The sequence below is a fragment of the Abramis brama genome (assembly GCF_963993115.1).
Source record: "Abramis brama genome assembly, chromosome: 5".
Lineage (NCBI taxonomy): Eukaryota > Metazoa > Chordata > Actinopteri > Cypriniformes > Leuciscidae > Abramis > Abramis brama.
The window spans coordinates 1,121,138-1,137,902 of record NC_139967.1 but is presented as its reverse complement, the minus strand read 5'-3'; the positions used below and the strand labels follow the sequence as shown (position 1 = coordinate 1,137,902).

The 16,765-nt window shown below is 36.7% G+C and overlaps 1 protein-coding gene across 13 annotated transcripts in view; it reads right to left on the bottom strand.

The window, feature by feature from the left end:
* Window positions 1-16,184, bottom strand: part of LOC311083421 (phosphatidylinositol-3,5-bisphosphate 3-phosphatase MTMR3) — a 29,836-nt gene extending 13,652 nt beyond the window's left edge. For 3 of the 13 annotated variants that reach the window (XM_084114936.1, XM_084114925.1, XM_084114929.1), the window contains exons 1-16: window positions 16,051-16,183; window positions 14,933-14,978; window positions 14,861-14,896; window positions 13,358-13,406; window positions 13,220-13,279; window positions 12,277-12,393; window positions 11,000-11,082; window positions 8,647-8,813; window positions 7,141-7,234; window positions 6,936-7,049; window positions 4,917-5,110; window positions 4,187-4,321; window positions 3,559-3,670; window positions 3,132-3,327; window positions 1,569-1,754; window positions 874-1,044 (exon numbers count right to left, since the gene is read on the bottom strand). In XM_084114936.1, coding sequence (XP_083971062.1) covers window positions 874-1,044; window positions 1,569-1,754; window positions 3,132-3,327; window positions 3,559-3,670; window positions 4,187-4,321; window positions 4,917-5,110; window positions 6,936-7,049; window positions 7,141-7,234; window positions 8,647-8,813; window positions 11,000-11,082; window positions 12,277-12,393; window positions 13,220-13,279; window positions 13,358-13,360 — 1,632 coding nt within the window. In that variant the 5' untranslated portion in view covers window positions 13,361-13,406; window positions 14,861-14,896; window positions 14,933-14,978; window positions 16,051-16,183. Of the gene's footprint in view, window positions 1-873; window positions 1,045-1,568; window positions 1,755-3,131; window positions 3,328-3,558; window positions 3,671-4,186; window positions 4,322-4,916; window positions 5,111-6,935; window positions 7,050-7,140; window positions 7,235-8,646; window positions 8,814-10,999; window positions 11,083-12,276; window positions 12,394-13,219; window positions 13,280-13,357; window positions 13,410-14,821; window positions 14,979-16,050 lie in introns of those variants that run through there. The other 10 variants (XM_084114928.1, XM_084114931.1, XM_084114930.1 and 7 more) reach the window with 10 other exon arrangements.
* Between the last annotated feature and the right edge of the window lie 581 nt (window positions 16,185-16,765).

The window sequence follows — 16,765 nt, the reverse complement described above, 5'->3', positions numbered from 1 at the left end:
AAAAATTGTGAAATATTATTATAATGTAAATCATCTGTATATATATAGTAAAGTGTAATTTATTGCTGTGATCAAAGCTGAATTTTCAGCATCATTACTCCAGTCTTCAGTGTCACATGATTCAAACATTTATGATTATTATCAGTGTTGAAATAAGTTGTGCTGCTCGAAATTTTAATATTAATTATAATATTATTTAAAATGTAATATTAATATTTTTGAATTTATTTTTATTTTATAGTGTTATTCATTTTGATTTTTTGTCATTTTTATTAGGTGTTTTTTTAAACATCTATATAAAATGTATCAATTTTTATTTCAATTTTAGTTATTTTAGTACATCAATTTAAACCAAATGAGAAATAAAAATAAACTAAGTTTGAAATGTGAGGTTTCTGTATTTTGACAAATATTTTTTTTACAATACTGTATGTATAAATATATATATATATATATATGCATGTTAATTTATTGTTTATATATAATATATATTTTTATTTTTGTTGATTTTATTTTATTATTATTTTTTTTATTTTTTTTATTTTTTATTTATTTATTTTTTATATTTAATTGTATTTATTCATATTTTATTATTTTATATTTAATTTTATTTATTTTTTATTTTATTTCATATTTTATTATTTTATTATATATATATATATATATATATATATATATATATATATATATATATATATATATATATATATATATATATATATATATATTTATTTTTATATATATATACTTTTTTATTTTATTTATTTATTTATATATATTTAAAAAAAAAAAAATCTATTATTTTATTTCAAATAGCTAAAGTGTGTCGTTAACCCTCTAAGCCCTCTATGTGAGCCGGGCCAGCAGACGTACGGTCTCTGAGCGCGGTGAGTAGAGGATGTTGAGGAACGATGAGTTCTCCGGTCTCAGGAGAGTCCAAACCGAGCACGTCTTCTCCTGAACACACTGATCCTCTCGCTCCTTCACACTGTTGCACAGGAACGTCCCGAACAGACACGAGTACGTGTGCTGCGCTAACTTCACCTAAAGGCACAAACACAGCCCTCGATGTGATGTACACTGCAAAAAATGATATTCTTACTTAGTATTTTTCTTGTTTCCAGTCCAGATATCTAAAAATTCTTAAATCGAAATGCATTTTCTAGATGAGTAAAAAAATACCATAAGATATTAAGTCTTGTTTTCTGGGGGGGGAAATTTTAATTAAGTGAGTTTTTGCCTAAAACCAGTAAAATGATCTGCCAATGGGGTAAGAAAAATAATATTGTTTCCGTTTGAATTAACATTATTTTTCTTTTATAAAAAAATAACATTATTTTTGTTTTAAGCAAAAACTCACTTCATTTGGATTTCTTTCCCCAGAAAACAAGACATATAGTAATATCTTATGGTATTTTACTCATCTAGTAAATAAATTGATTTAAGAATTTTTCTATATTTGGACTGGAAACAAGACAAAAACACTGAGTAAGAAAAGCATTTTTTGCAGTGTGTATAAAAGCTGCATGTTCATCTCAAGCGCTGATCAAAGCAATGACAGTGAGTACCAGAAAGGCCTCGTTGAACTCGAAGGAGCATGGGAACTGTCTCTGGAGCTGATGAACGCAGTCGAGCCACTGCAGGAACACAGGACAGCGCTCGTTCACGTCGTACGCGTTCTCACCGTGACCACAGCGCTCGGCAAACTTATGACCGTAGTCCAGCCACTCGCTCTCGACCAGCACCTGGAAACCCTGCGCAGACGAGAGCAAACTCTTCATCTTAACCTTCACAACAGCGATGCACTTCAAACTCTCCATTCCAGTGAATCAATTCAAAACTCAGACGCAATGATTCAAAAAAGTCCCAACACAGCTTTTTTATTTGTACATAAATGTTGCTCTTTATTACTATATTATTATACTGTATTAGTGCATAAAGCAAATCATTAAATGTATTTTACTTGGTGCACTAGACATTGATTCTACTAGGATTAGAGATGCACGATATATCGGCCGATATCGGTTCATTTTTAATGTTATCGTTATCGGCCCAAAAAGAAAATTTGTCTGATATATTAAAGCTGATAAATAATGTATTTTTTCCTTCAGCTGAGACTCTTCAGATGCGCACTGTTCAACATGATGATTATGAATTGCTTGAAATATGATTGAAATCACTTTAAAAAAGGAAAATACAGTTCAGCGCAACATGTGCAGCGCAAGTCTGTCATATCGGCTACATAAAATTATCATGAGAACATTATAATCGTGTGTTTGAGACATGGATTTTACTGGTGAGACTTTTGTTTTTGTAATCAGGCTCTCAAACATTATATAAAAACTTGGATTTAGATTTATCGGCCGATATATATCGGTTATCGGCTTTCAAATATAAAGAATTATCGGTTATCGGCCAAAATGTTCATATCCCTAACTAGGCTAGAACCCTATGATTACATAAGTATTGAGATTGATATTTACATTTATACAACTGGCGGACAGTTTTATCCACATTGCATTCAGTGAGTACATTTATATCAGGGAATCGAACCCGTGGTGTTGCACAAGGCTCTTTCTCAGCGACATTACCCAGTCTAACTCCCAGCTTTGAACGATTAAACCCTAAAAAACTATTCCTCTCTTTATTGTGTCCATAAAAGCAGAGAGAGATGATATATTAAACGGCAGTTTGCGCTCAGGTTACGCATGAATGTGAACTAACATTTACAACACTCCTGCCATGCTGTAAATGTTGCATGTTATTCACTGTAAAAAATGCTTTTCTTACTTAGTGTTTTGGTCTTATTTCCAGTCCAAATATGTAAAAGTTCTTAAATCAAGATGCATTTAGTAAAACAGTAAATTGCCATAAGATATTATGTCTTGTTAAGTGATTTTTCTGACCCCATTGGCAGATAATTTAACTTTTTTTTTTAAGCAACAACAGTTAATTTTAATTTATTTCCCCCAAAAACAAGACGTAATATCTAATGGTATTTTACTCATCTAGTAAATGCATCTTGATTTAAGAATTTTTACATATTTGGACTGGAAACAAGACAAAAACACTGAGTAAGAAAAGCATTTTTTGCAGTGTTCTTCTGAAATAAAACCGAGAGTGCTGGAGACCTTGATGGTCCTGTAGAAGGGGTCGAGCAGGAGTTTGGACAGAGCCACGATCTGAGGCGTCCGGTCCCAGCCGTCGGAGCAGTGCACCAGCACAGGCCTGTGGTCCCGGTCCACAGCGTTCACCACCAGAAGACACGCTTTCAGCAGCAGAGACAGATGCTGGAGCCATTTAGTGCCCTCCAACGCCGACAGCCAGCTAACACACGCAGAACACACACGCAGAACACACACAGAATATATATTTATATATATATATCGAACGTTTATATTTTTAAGTTTCTAGTTTGACCAGAATTTTGAAATCAGTGCATTAGTAAATAAAAGCAACACTGTCTCTGTAACCACATCTGCACTGAGCAGAAGAGCATCAGCTGTGGGTCGAGCCGGTTCTGCTGTGTTTGCAGGTCGGCTCATCATGAACACTCACTTGACCGGATCCGGGACTTGAGCGCAGAGAGTCCGCAAACACTGGAAGCTCTTCCGGATGGAGTGGATGTTGGCCATGCCCATGAACATCACCTCACAGCTGGGGTAATACTCTACAGGACACACACACACACACACACACACACAGAGGATGATGTTTGAGAGAGAGATCAGGAATAAGGGTATCGTTTGAAATTTAACGATTCCGATTTCAATAAGGTAAAAAAACTCAAACTTAGACATTATTCACATTTGGTCTTATTGCAAAACATTTAATTGTATCTGAATATCAAGAACACAAATCATCAGGATAAAGAACTCTTACACAAGGAGCGTTTGCCTGTGGTTTAAAAGCACCATAGAAGAACAACTAGCCCAACTAATATAAACTTCAAGCATTATTAAAGACAATAAAAATTAGAAATCGCAACAAATAGATACAACTGAACAAGGATACGATTGAAATAAACAGTGTTTTAAGATTTTCAGGTACAGAAACTAAACCTTGCGAGGAATAATAATAATAATAAAAATAAGAGGAATCGAAATTTAAATTTTATAGCAAGTATTCGATTGCCAGCCCTATCAGGGAGAACATGTTTCTGCTGTTAGCATGTGCTCTGCTTTACCTGGACACTCACACCCGCCTCCTTTCGCCCGATTGGCTACCGCCGCCGCGTACGACCGGGCGTCCATTATTAACAGCTTCTGAGGGGGCGTGGCATTGGGCTCCGCCTCTACGTTCCCATTGGCCGTGTGAGAACCTGATGTGAAAACAGGAAGTAAATGAGCAGCTGCGTTGATTTAGCAGGAAAAACAATCACAGGGTTCGTACAGACACTGTAAAATGAAAGACTTTAAGCACTACTTTCTGGGTCTCACTTATAACAAACAATATCTTTATTATCTTTTAAATTCTAAGAAAGGTAAATAGATCAATAAAAATAATAAAGTGCAGCACATGCAATGACTGCGGAAACTTTAACCATTTAAAGGATAATATGACAAAGATATCGCTTTCCTTATTCAAACTGATTTATTTCCATGAATTTATGATTGACTTGAAGAATAAAAGCTGTATCACATACTTGGATATTTATATGAGCAATATCACACTCATAGCCATGTGAAGTGCCTCTATATCTATATTAGACAGACTGCAACATACATTTTTGTGTGAAAAGATTGTTTTATCAATAAAATTAAACACTAATTTTACATATATTGTCTTTCAATAATTCCTAAGAAAAGCACCTTTTCTTAAATATGGCTGATTTCCAGGGTTTTCCAGAACTAGAGTAAAATTCAAGTACTTTAAGCACCTTGACCTCTGCGATCGCACCGGAGTCGCTCACTCACCGGAGTCGCCGAGCGGAGGTTTGGCGTGATGGTGAACGCACGAGCCGTTAGCATGAGCCGCGTTCAAGGCCGGATCCGTCACACAGGCTTTAGCGATGGCTTGAACCAAATGCTCATCGTCAGCATTTCTCCAACCCCACCAGCTGACCTCTGGCTGCCCACATCGACCAATCACAGCGCCCGAACTCTGGTGTCTGGGTCAAAGGTTGAGATAAAGGTGAGTACTTTAACACAGTGTGGCTCATCCAATCAGATTTCAGAGCTAAAACCATCCGTTTTATCTATATAACTTCAATTCACATTTATTTGTATAGCGCTTTTCACAATACACATCGTTTTAAAGCAGCTTTACAGAAAATTACAGTCCACATTACAGTTTAGAGTGATCTGTTATCAGAGGAGACTGTGTAGTTTAGAAATGTACATGTACAAAATCACAGTTAGCTAAAAATGTATTTAAACAATGTGATAATTTAAGGCAGAAACAATGAGGTCACTGAAGTAATGAATACTTGTTTGTTAACAAATGATTAGGACAGAAAATTGTAGCATAACTATAGACAGAAGTTAAAGATACTAGTGATGTCAACATCTACTTTAATAAAAGCAATTATTTATGCATTTATTTGATTATCTGTTTTTGATCATAAATTTGTATTAAATCATCGATCCAGAAACATGAAAACAAACATCACAGAATTTCTGAAAAAATAAAACATTTCAAAGAGCCCTAATACTGTAAAAAAATAAAATAAAAAATAATTAAATTGTTGACGTTTTACACATTTAATTAATTAAATTAAATCAATTCCATTATGATTATGAAAATTTAAGTAAACTAATAAAATAGATTATTTATTTTTTTGATTATTAATGAAATGGAAAATTAAAATGGTAAACATGTAATTTGGGGCCTGAGAAATTTTAATGCTTAATTAATTGATTTGTGTTCATGATATTCAGCTACAATTATATATTTTGCAATAAGACTCAGGGCCCTATCTCGCACCCAGCGCAATTGACTTTGTACACGACGCATGAATCATTCCTATTTTGCACCCGACGCACAGCGGACTCTTCCCTCCACAGACGCACGTTGGTAAATTAGGGAATGAACTTGCGCTCCCGGGGCGGTTCAGCGAAAAGAGGAGGCGTGATCCGGCGCAAACGTTCCCTGGTGCTATTTTGCAGTTTCAGAAAACAATTCCGCCACTGACCAGGAGAAACCCAGTCTAAAGTCAGTGGCGCGTTGCGCATGTTATTCAGATGCTATTTTAAAGGCGCATGCTTGGCCATAATCAATGTAGCGTGAGCACAACACACACACACTTTGCTTCTCTCATCTACACAGAAGCAGCAGTTTTCATTTTTAGAAAATCATACATTATTACAAGGAAAAATATTAACACAAGAGGGAAATTATTGTTGTGTCCATGAAGATGTGAAAAAATAGGCTTAAATCTAGCTTACACATTTACCCAAATTATCATCGTGTGTTTCTCCATCCCCAATGTCACTTCTCTGTGTTTTACGGCCCTGACGAGAACGCCGGTCTCCTCGGCTGTGAACCGCGTCTGGCGAATCCGCCGTTATAATAGCAATCCGCCATGGAACAAGCGCGCCTGCTCTTAAAGGGGATGTGAGATGACGCTCTGATTGGTTTATTTCACGTTACGCCCAAACCACACCTATGAGTAATGAAGCTACTTCAGACCAACATATTGTAGATTTGCGTCGAGCGCAAGAGTCATTTATCCCGCCGGTATAATAGCAACAGCGCCCGAGACCCGCCCACAAAGTTACTTGCGTTTCGCGCTTGATACTTGCGTTTCAGATCGTTAAAATAGGGCCCAAAATGTGAATGATATCTAAGTTTATTTTTTTACCTTATTGGAATCGAAATTAAGAATCGAAATCAGAATCGTTAAAATTCAAACGATACCCAACCCTACTGTCAATATAGCGTAACCTGTACTGATCCCAGAACAGTCCTTTCACAAAACGCGAGCTCAGAAACACCTGTAAACCACAGCCGGGATCCTCTTCCAGGACCGGAACGCTGCCACGCTCTCCAGCTCCTGGTCCGAGACCGCAGCGGGAACGATGATCTGCTCTGGGTAACTGGCACAGACCCTGAGAGATCACACACACACACACACGTCTGGTGATGAAGCAGCTTGAGCGAGCGAGCGAGCGAGCGGTGTGTGTGTTTCAGGTGCGTCACCTGTAGTGTGTGTTGATGTTGGAGATTCTCCAGGCACTGTGTGTGTCGAAGCCCATCCTCTCCAGCTCGCGCTTAAACCTCCGCTGATGTCCTCCTGCAAACACACACACATCCGGTGAGTCTGGGATTAAAAACTCAAGCATTTCCACTGTTGTGTGTAACTCATTACAAGTAACTTGAGTCACGTAATCAGATTACTTTTTCAAGTAACTAGTAAAGTAACGCATTACTTTTAAAATTTACAACAAAATATCTGAGTTACTTTTTCAAATTAGTAACGCAAGTTTCTTTGTTTTCCTATTTATTGACTGACAGCTCTCCTGTCCTCATGTTGAGGGGTGTGTGTGTGTGTGTGTGTGTGTGTGTGTGTGTGTGTACCTGATGATTATTGTAGTTCTAGACTAAATGTGAACATTTACTCATCTCACTTGCACAAAAAAGATTCAATATTCCTCAAAATGAATAAAATCAGTGAAATGCAGAATCAGAATACTTATGCAAACCTCCAATAACTAAATGTTAAATAAAACATACATTTTTATGCATTTAAACTCACTTTATTGACCAATGTACTTGCTGCGATGATTCAGTAAAACCATAAGCAAAAAAACAGGTGTGTCTGTGATTAAAGTTTTACATGAAGCATTTCCTGATTTACAGAAATAGAAAGTGTTTGTTTGTTTGTTTGTGTTTATCTTGCATCAAGCCAGACGACGTCTTTTTTTGCTCCGTTTTTATAAGTTGCTTCATAAACACCTATATTGCAAAAGATTGTGTTGATAAACAGAATTAGTGCATTTTATCCTTCAATGCATGACAGAATTTATCTGATAATACAGATTGCACTTATTTTAATGTTCAAACTCATTAAACCTGGCGCCAGTGTTGTTTTAGTATTATTTATATATAGTAGTTATGTAATATAAATACTTTGTACTAGTATATACTAAGACTAGTATATACAGTATTTTGAATGAGCTGTTATTTATATGTTTTAGTTTTCATTTTAATAAAAAAAAATTGTCACTAATATATATATATATATATATATATTTGTTAATTTATATATTTATATTTGTATTCGTTTTTTTTAAATATGACTTAAGGTTTATTGATTGATTGCTCTCAGTTTTAATTTTGGTTTCTAATTATTTCCAGTTTGTAATTTATGGACTTCCAAAGTTGCCAAAATAAGAAATAAATAAATAAATATACAAAGAAATTTAAAAATAAATAAATGTGCATTTATACTTTTATTTCCTTATGTATCATTGTATTTTTTCCACATTTATTTATTTCCAAGTTTATTTATTTATATATGTATTTATTTCTACATTTATTTATTTATTTATTTTACATTTCTTTTTATATTTATTTGTGTGTTTATTTATTATTTCGGCAGCTTTGGCATTCCATAGTAATTTTACTGCTTTAGCTTAAACTCATTTCAATTAGTCAGAAATTAATCAGTAAGAACCTGTAAAAACCGCCCTGAAATGTTTGTACCTGCACGGCAGATCCCATCATGCAACTCTCTGTCCTCAGCGGACACACTCGCGCTGCACGAGAGGAAGGCGAAGGCGAAGAGCTCCTGCAACCGGGCCGGCGGCTGCACAACTGCGCTAATCCTCCTCAGCCAATCCTGACACTGCTCCGTCGACTGGAACTTACACCTGAACACAACAGGTTACATTTAAAGGTGCAGTGTGTAATTATTAGCAGCATCTAGTGGTGAGGTTGTGAATTGCACCCAACAGAAGTGATGTCGTCGGCTGAGACAGCAGAGAGTAGGCAAAGCAATGAGGTTTCTTTACAAAGATAAATTAAGAAATTAGGTTTACTTAAGGCGAGACACGGCAGGCAAAAACATTGTTTTGTTTTTTACTGGTCAATTTTGAGATTTTTGGATATTTGTCTTCAATAACATGTCTTCTTTCAGACTGTTGTGAAAAAAAGTCAGAAATACAAATTTAGGTCTTTATTTTACTACACTTTGTCTGTTTGCGTCTGTAGATTTCGCGTAAATTCAACAAAAGTTGTCGTTGTAAATCATCCCGCCGATCCGCGATCTGTCATCACAGGCACGGCTGGAAAGCTCTCTCTTCACTGTACAATGCTGTCGGATCCAAATATGGGCATTTCCTTTTTATCAGCAATCAATCGCGAAAGTAAAAAGGCTGAATGCGCAATCTCATTGGCTGATGATAAATCTTTAAAGCCCGTTTTCTCAAAATGACCTTTCTCTCATACTCCAAGTCCGAAATCTCCACTTCAGTAGCACCGATATACACCAAACTCTCCAGTCTTGCACCTAGTTATATTATGAAGACATTTACAGAGGGATTTGTAAATATATTATTCCTAGCCTGATTTATATAACATTTTATTCCAAAAAACATTTTTTTAAGGCTATTGACAGTATATTCTGATTTACAGGATAACAAAAGTAGATATCCATAAATGCCTCTGTAATTTTTTCCCCATCTAATATGTTAACACAATGAAAAAATAATTTTTAATCTGGCTTTATCCAATACTCAGATTTCGTTTTTTAAAATATATACAAATTAGCGCATATTTAATTAGATATTGCCTAATTTGCATATTTAAACATTAAATTACAGAAAACTTGTAATACATTTTTTTCTCATATTAATGTAGGTAATCAACTGGGAAAGTTTAATGGTGATATCTGCTAGTTAAATTTTTTACCCTATTCACCTGTAGTGTCTCGCCTTAATTATTCAGTAAAACGATGTTATTGCGAATATTATTGTAACTTGTTCATCATTGTGTCAGTGTTTTATTCGCTGACTTTAGTTCGCTTCTTTGCACGAAGAACAACATAGTGACGAAACGCGCTTGTCCGTTCAGGGCCACCGTAGAAACATGTGGATGTAAGCGGACCCGTGGTGTGTGTAGAGAGAAATGCCTCATTCTAAGCTAAAAACACACAACGCTTCATTATGTAAGCTCTTTAAACATAGTTATGTATATGATATTGCATTTCTGTCAACAGATCCTCCTACATTTTTTTTGGCAACACTTGATCCATTAATACTAACACTTTATCTTCTACTATATCTTTTATAAAATAAAATAAAAACGTTTTTTAAAAATACATGCAGTTAGATTAAACTGGGAAGCATATTGTTGTCCTATTGTTAGTTGAACTGCTTCTATTGTTCTCATTTGTAAGTCGCTTTCATACTTCAGTGCAATAAAATTGCTAAGATTTTTATAATATTCATTATCATTTTGTAATAAATCCAAAAGCAAAACATGCAAAAAGAGCTATTAAAGAGAGTGGAAATGGCAATGAGTGGTCCTCTGCAGCCATCTACTGGTGATATTGGTATTTTTATGTCATGTTAATGTTAGAAGTGGGTTTGTTTTCCACAATATTTCCCCCTAATATTGAAATCCTAGAATCACCCCTGATATGAACTTTATAAGGTTATTTTGTTACTCATCATCCGTGTCTGATGCCCCTCCCCCTTCGCTACATAATTAATTACACTGCAAAAGTCGAGTGCATAAAATGTCCAACATTCCACACTTCGTTTTTCCTGTTAATTAAGTGTATCATGCGGGATTTTTTAAAGCGCACTTTATCCATTTTGGAATTTTCACACTACTTACACTATTTATAGTACAAAACGGCATAGAATAGTGCATACGTATGTGTATTGGGACGCGCTCTTACTTTCCTAACACACATTATTTTGCTTGATTCATCAGTGCACATTATTCCAGAGAAAACAAAGTTACTGTCTACCTCACAATGCCACCACTGAGGATACTGAGACAGAGCGAGGACACATTTGTTAGTCAAAGCAGCGCTGTTACACAGACGCACCTGATGACCTTGCAGTCTTTGCAGGTGAGCTGCAGCTGTGTCAGATCCCGACACTCCACACTCTCAATCAGCTGCAGTGGGACCTGTTCACAGAGAGACAACAAAAACAGCACAATTGTGTCTTTTAGGCCTTGAGTGTAACGTGTGTTTGAGTGCAATCCAAACAAGTGCACTCCATTACAGAGATTGTATCAGTCACTGAGAAAATATATTGAATAATGCTTAAATTTTTGTTAAAGTTGCAGTAAACGATTTCTGTGAAGCGCTGTTGACAGTGGATCTGAGCGAGCAGCACAACACTCTTGTAGCCAATCATCAGTAGGCGGCGTGTCCACTCATGATGGGGGAGGAGAGAGTGAGCCAATCAGCAGTAGGGGGCGTGTCCACTCATGATGGGGGAGGAGAGAGTGAGCCAATCAGCAGTAGGGGGCGTGTTCACTCATGATGGGGGAGGAGAGAGTGAGCCAATCAGCAGTAGGGGGCGTGTCCACTCATGATGGGGGAGGAGAGAGTGAGCCAATCAGCAGTAGGGGGCGTGTCCACTCATGATGGGGGAGGAGAGAGTGAGCCAATCAGCAGTAGGGGGCGTGTCCACTCATGATGGGGGAGGAGAGAGTGAGCCAATCAGCAGTAGGAGGCGTGTTCACTCATGATGGGGGAGGAGAGAGAGTGAGCCAATCAGCAGTAGGGGCGTGTCCATTCATGATGGGGGAGGAGAGAGTGAGCCAATCAGCAGTAGGGGGCGTGATCACTCATGATGGGGGAGGAGAGAGTGAGCCAATCAGCAGTAGGGGGCGTGTCTACTCATGATGGGAGAGGAGAGAAAGTGAGCCAATCAGCAGTAGGGGCGTGTCCATTCATGATGGGGGAGGAGAGAGTGAGCCAATCAGCAGTAGGGGGCGTGTTCACTCATGATGGGGGAGGAGAGAGTGAGCCAATCAGCAGTAGTGGGCATGTCTACTCATGATGGGAGAGGAGAGAAAGTGAGCCAATCAGCAGTAGGGGCGTGTCCATTCATGATGGGGGAGGAGAGAGTGAGCCAATCAGCAGTAGGGGGCGTGTTCACTCATGATGGGGGAGGAGAGAGTGAGCCAATCAGCAGTAGGGGGCGTGTTCACTCATGATGGGGGAGGAGAGAGTGAGCCAATCAGCAGTAGGGGGCGTGTTCACTCATGATGGGGGAGGATTGTTGTTCACACACGTATCTTCCGCACGTCACTAGAGTCAGATCTCGGCACAGATGTTCAGGTGTTGTTGTGTATGAGAGAAACACGTACACTGATGGCGTTCTCCTGGAGCTTGATGTGAAGGCGGTAGCTGGTTAAGGCAATGACAGATTCCTCTGCCCTCCCGACATGTTCCACACACTCGCCGTGCAGCAGCGGGAACACGACCTGCCATTACACACACCATTACTAGGGCCCTAATATATACTGTATATAAATATATATATATATGCATGTAATACAAATTCATTATCAAAAAAGGTGGTAATCAAATGAATGCATAAAACTTATTAACAACAAGATTGAGTCTTTTAAAATGTAATCTGTAATCATTTTTTTGCCAATCAAAGTGCTGCTGCACAATAGAGGTTTAATGTTTAAATTAAAACAAATTTGGATATTGTGTGATATTTAAAAAAATCATTATAGTGTATTATCAATATATTACTAGACGTACATTCTACTGTACAACAGTTATTTATTTCAGTCATAATGTCAAACCGAACATTATGCAGACTTAATATTTCAATAGCAGCCTTTTTGCACATTAATATTCGCAGACTGTGCAACGATTAATCGCATCCAAAATAAAAGTTTGTGTTTACATAATATGTGTGTGTGTACGGTGTATAATTATTTTGTGTGTATATATATATATATATATATATATATATATATATATATATATATATATATACATACATACATATATAAAAATTCACACACATGCATGTATACATTTAAGAAATATTTGCATGTACATATATTCATATATACAAAATAATTATACACAGTACACACACACATATATTATGTAAACACAAACTGTTATTTTTTGGATGTGATTATTTGTTGGATTCTGCGACTCCATCCTCGTTTTCTCCATGTGAACTTCTCAAAGAAGAGCTCAAATGAACAATTAAAACATTATGTGGGTGTCAGAACGACACGAGAGAAGTAGGACAGATAGAGTTCTCCCTGAAGCGTGTGATACCTGCTGGTCCTCCGGCACCGGGCTCTCGCGGGCCTCCGGACTCTGCTGCCCCTCCTCAACCTTCACAACACAAGCATCGTATTTAATCAGAGTCATCAGCGATCAGCGATCTGAGAGAATGAGGGTTAGAGGTCTCACCATGGCCCCGGGACAGCTGGGCAGAGCGGATCCGCAGGCCACAGGCGACCTGAGAGACGGCAGATTATCTGCATGTTAGCATTTGCATTTATTAAATAGTTCTCATTTCAGCCGTCAATAAGAGCATCCCTCCTTCCACTTCACAAACAACGACAGAATCAATCAAACATTTCATAATCAATGAGCCGTTCGGCTGTTGCTGAATCATGCTGAAGCGGATCAATACAGGACCGCATCCGATGAGACTGAACCTATAGATCGCATGGATTTACCCTATAGACACACTTGTGCAAATATTAACCTCACAAACAACAAGAAATTATATTTTACATAAATGAAATGAAGGCTATTTTCAAGGCAAATTCACCCGTAAATTCTCATTACTGTAAAACAGTTCTGTATACAATTATGTTTTATTTAAATCAGCAGAAACACAAATTAAAACAAATACTATCATGATATATAAAAGCTTTATGATTTAAATGTTATTAAACATTATGCATTATAGTAATCAAAATGTTTTTAAATTAAAGTAATGCCAATTTAATTGTCATAAAAATAATGTCACGATGACAGTTTTATTATTTCTGTCTTACAATAATTTACATTATCACAGAAGAACTGGGATAAAGGTTTATAGTTGGGATTCAAACACTGATGTCTACAGTAGAGATCATAATAGAGTCAATCAGCTTTTATATTTAAATAAAGATAATGAATCATTAATTCAAGAGATTTGTTCAAAAACACTGATTCACTCAGTCTTTATGAGCTGAATCAGTCACTCATTCAATCTGATTATTTTAAAATAATTCATTCAAATTAGTTAAATATTTCTGCAGCAATTAACATTTTGACAGAACCTCTAGCAAATCATGTTCTTTTGTTTAGTTGTCTGTACAGAATCATTGAGAAAATTGTGAAATCACTGTACAAAAGATGTCAGTTTCTCCAGAATGGTGCAGCTCTCAGGATTTATGAATGATTTTTCTGGCCTCAGGTCATAAACAGAGTCACGTAAGGTCTCGCCGATCTTTACAACTCCTGAGGAGGCTTTAATAACGGCAATATTTCTTATCTTCAGAAAAGGATTTTCATGTTAAAAAGTATATAAATGTTTATTATTTGTTATAAATGTCGGCTGGTTTGTCTAGATGAGACTCTTATTCCTCGGCTGGATCGTGTCGAGACTTTGAAGCTGCACTGAAACTCACATCTGGACCTTCGACCCGTTGGACCCCATTGAAGTCCATTATATGGAGAAAATGAATGTTTTCCTCAAAAACCATAATTTTTTTCGACTGAAGAAAGAAAGACGTGAACATCTTGGATGACGTGGGGAGAGTAAATTATCAGGAAATTTTAATTCTGAAGTGAACGACTGCTTTATCTCACTCATGCACTAACATGCGCACATTCCATGCAATGCATTTCTGACACGTGACGTTACAGTGAAGGTGTACAGACCTGGATCTGGATCTGGACCTGGATCTGGATCTGGACCTGGATCTGGATCTGGATCTGGATCTGGATCTGGACCTGGATCTGGACCTGGACCTGGATCTGGATCTGGACCTGGATCTGGATCTGGATCTCTGACGCTCAAAGAAAGAAAGAAAGGCTGCAAGAGATCATCATAACACATATTTACACAAAATTGTAAAATGCAAATTACACTATGTAATTTGCACTATATAGTGCAACATATTTACACGATGACATAAGGTGCAACATAATAATCGGATCGTGTGTTATTGTAGCAAACTACGGTATTGCATACTTTCTCACACACTATTTGAGAGAAAAACAAAGGAAAAGGAAGCAGAATAAAGTGCACAGATACCGATCTGAACTTAACCACAGTAATGGGGAAGCTTCAAAACATCAGCCTTTATTCTCAAACAGAATATAATAGATTAAATAAATAAAGATAACGGCTTATTAATGCGTGTCAGACTTGCAGGAGTAATATGTGACCTTATATAACCTGATCAAAACTCATAGTCAACCACTAATAAACAGGAGGAGGATTAAGAAGGAAACCGGTTTTGAAGGGACTCACTGAAAGAAAGGTAATGAACACCAATCAGAGAAAGGCTATGCAAACAAAAAGGCTTGTTATGCTGTTATCCTAACCGGGAGTATCTGACAGATCATGCTTTTCAATCCTGCAGAAGTGGTTTAGTGAGGCTGACACTCTTGCAGGAGTGTCTGATCTCACATGCCAAATCACATAATCAATTTGCAAAGGTAACGTTAGGTCAGATAATAAAAGCATATACCTACACTTATTTATTATGGTTTGCAACAGTATACATGTCAGCTGTTGATTCCAGTACAGATCAAACCTAGTCTAGACAGCAGTGAGAAGTCAACTAAGACTCTGATGATGCCTAAAACTGTAGTTTACCAAGTATACAGTCTAGATAGGTGCACTAGATGGCTAGAAATGCTAGGTTTAGCTAGTTTGACAATCATTAAACTGACAGCTCGACCAGTGCAAGTGATTAAACAGCTCCTGTGTTCATGTTACTCGGTGTTAAACATACATGTCTGTCGTTAGATCTCGAGGAGAGAGTGTGTTGTTGTAGTTGTAGTTGTCGTTTGTGTTTGTTGTTGTTTTTGTGGAGGGCGGAACCGTCATCCCGGCTCCGAAACCGGTCAATAAAGCACAGCAATCGCCGAAAACTCACCTGCTCTCCGAGTTAGTCGCAGAAGATGAGTGTTGTTGCGGTGAAACCGGAGAAAAACCAGAAAAGAGACGATGAACAGAATGTAAACATTGAGTGTAATCCGCTCTACACCGCCATGACGTTCTCCTCTCAGCTGAGCTGCAAGTCACGTGACGCCACGACGTCGTGACGCAATCGAACGTCATGTGAATGTGATTTACATTTCATTTATTTATTTAAATGTAAGTATTTGTTAATATTAATAGCAACTACTAATAAAAAATACATATATATTAATTTATTAAATATATTTAAATATTTATTTATTTTTTACATTTAAATATACAAAATACAATAGTGTAGCAGAGTTAGGATGTTTAAATTAAATTAAATTGAAATAAATTTGAAATAGATTTATTCAGTTATTTAAAAATAATACATTTTTTATTATTTTTTAAATGCAAATTACAGAAATTCATAAATGAGTTTTATTCTGTATTTTGGACTCATCTCACTTAAAACTTGCGTTTCAGAGATTAGCTTAAAGTGCATCATAAAAAATACACAACATTTATGGTCTTGAGTGCAATTCACTATTGGAAATTCTTTGAATAAAAAGACATTGTTTATCATATAAATATTTACATTTATTAATTTAAAGGCTTTTATCAGCATCACAACTGGAACAAAACAAATACAGACGAAAGTAAAAATAAGAATCAGATTATTTCAGTCA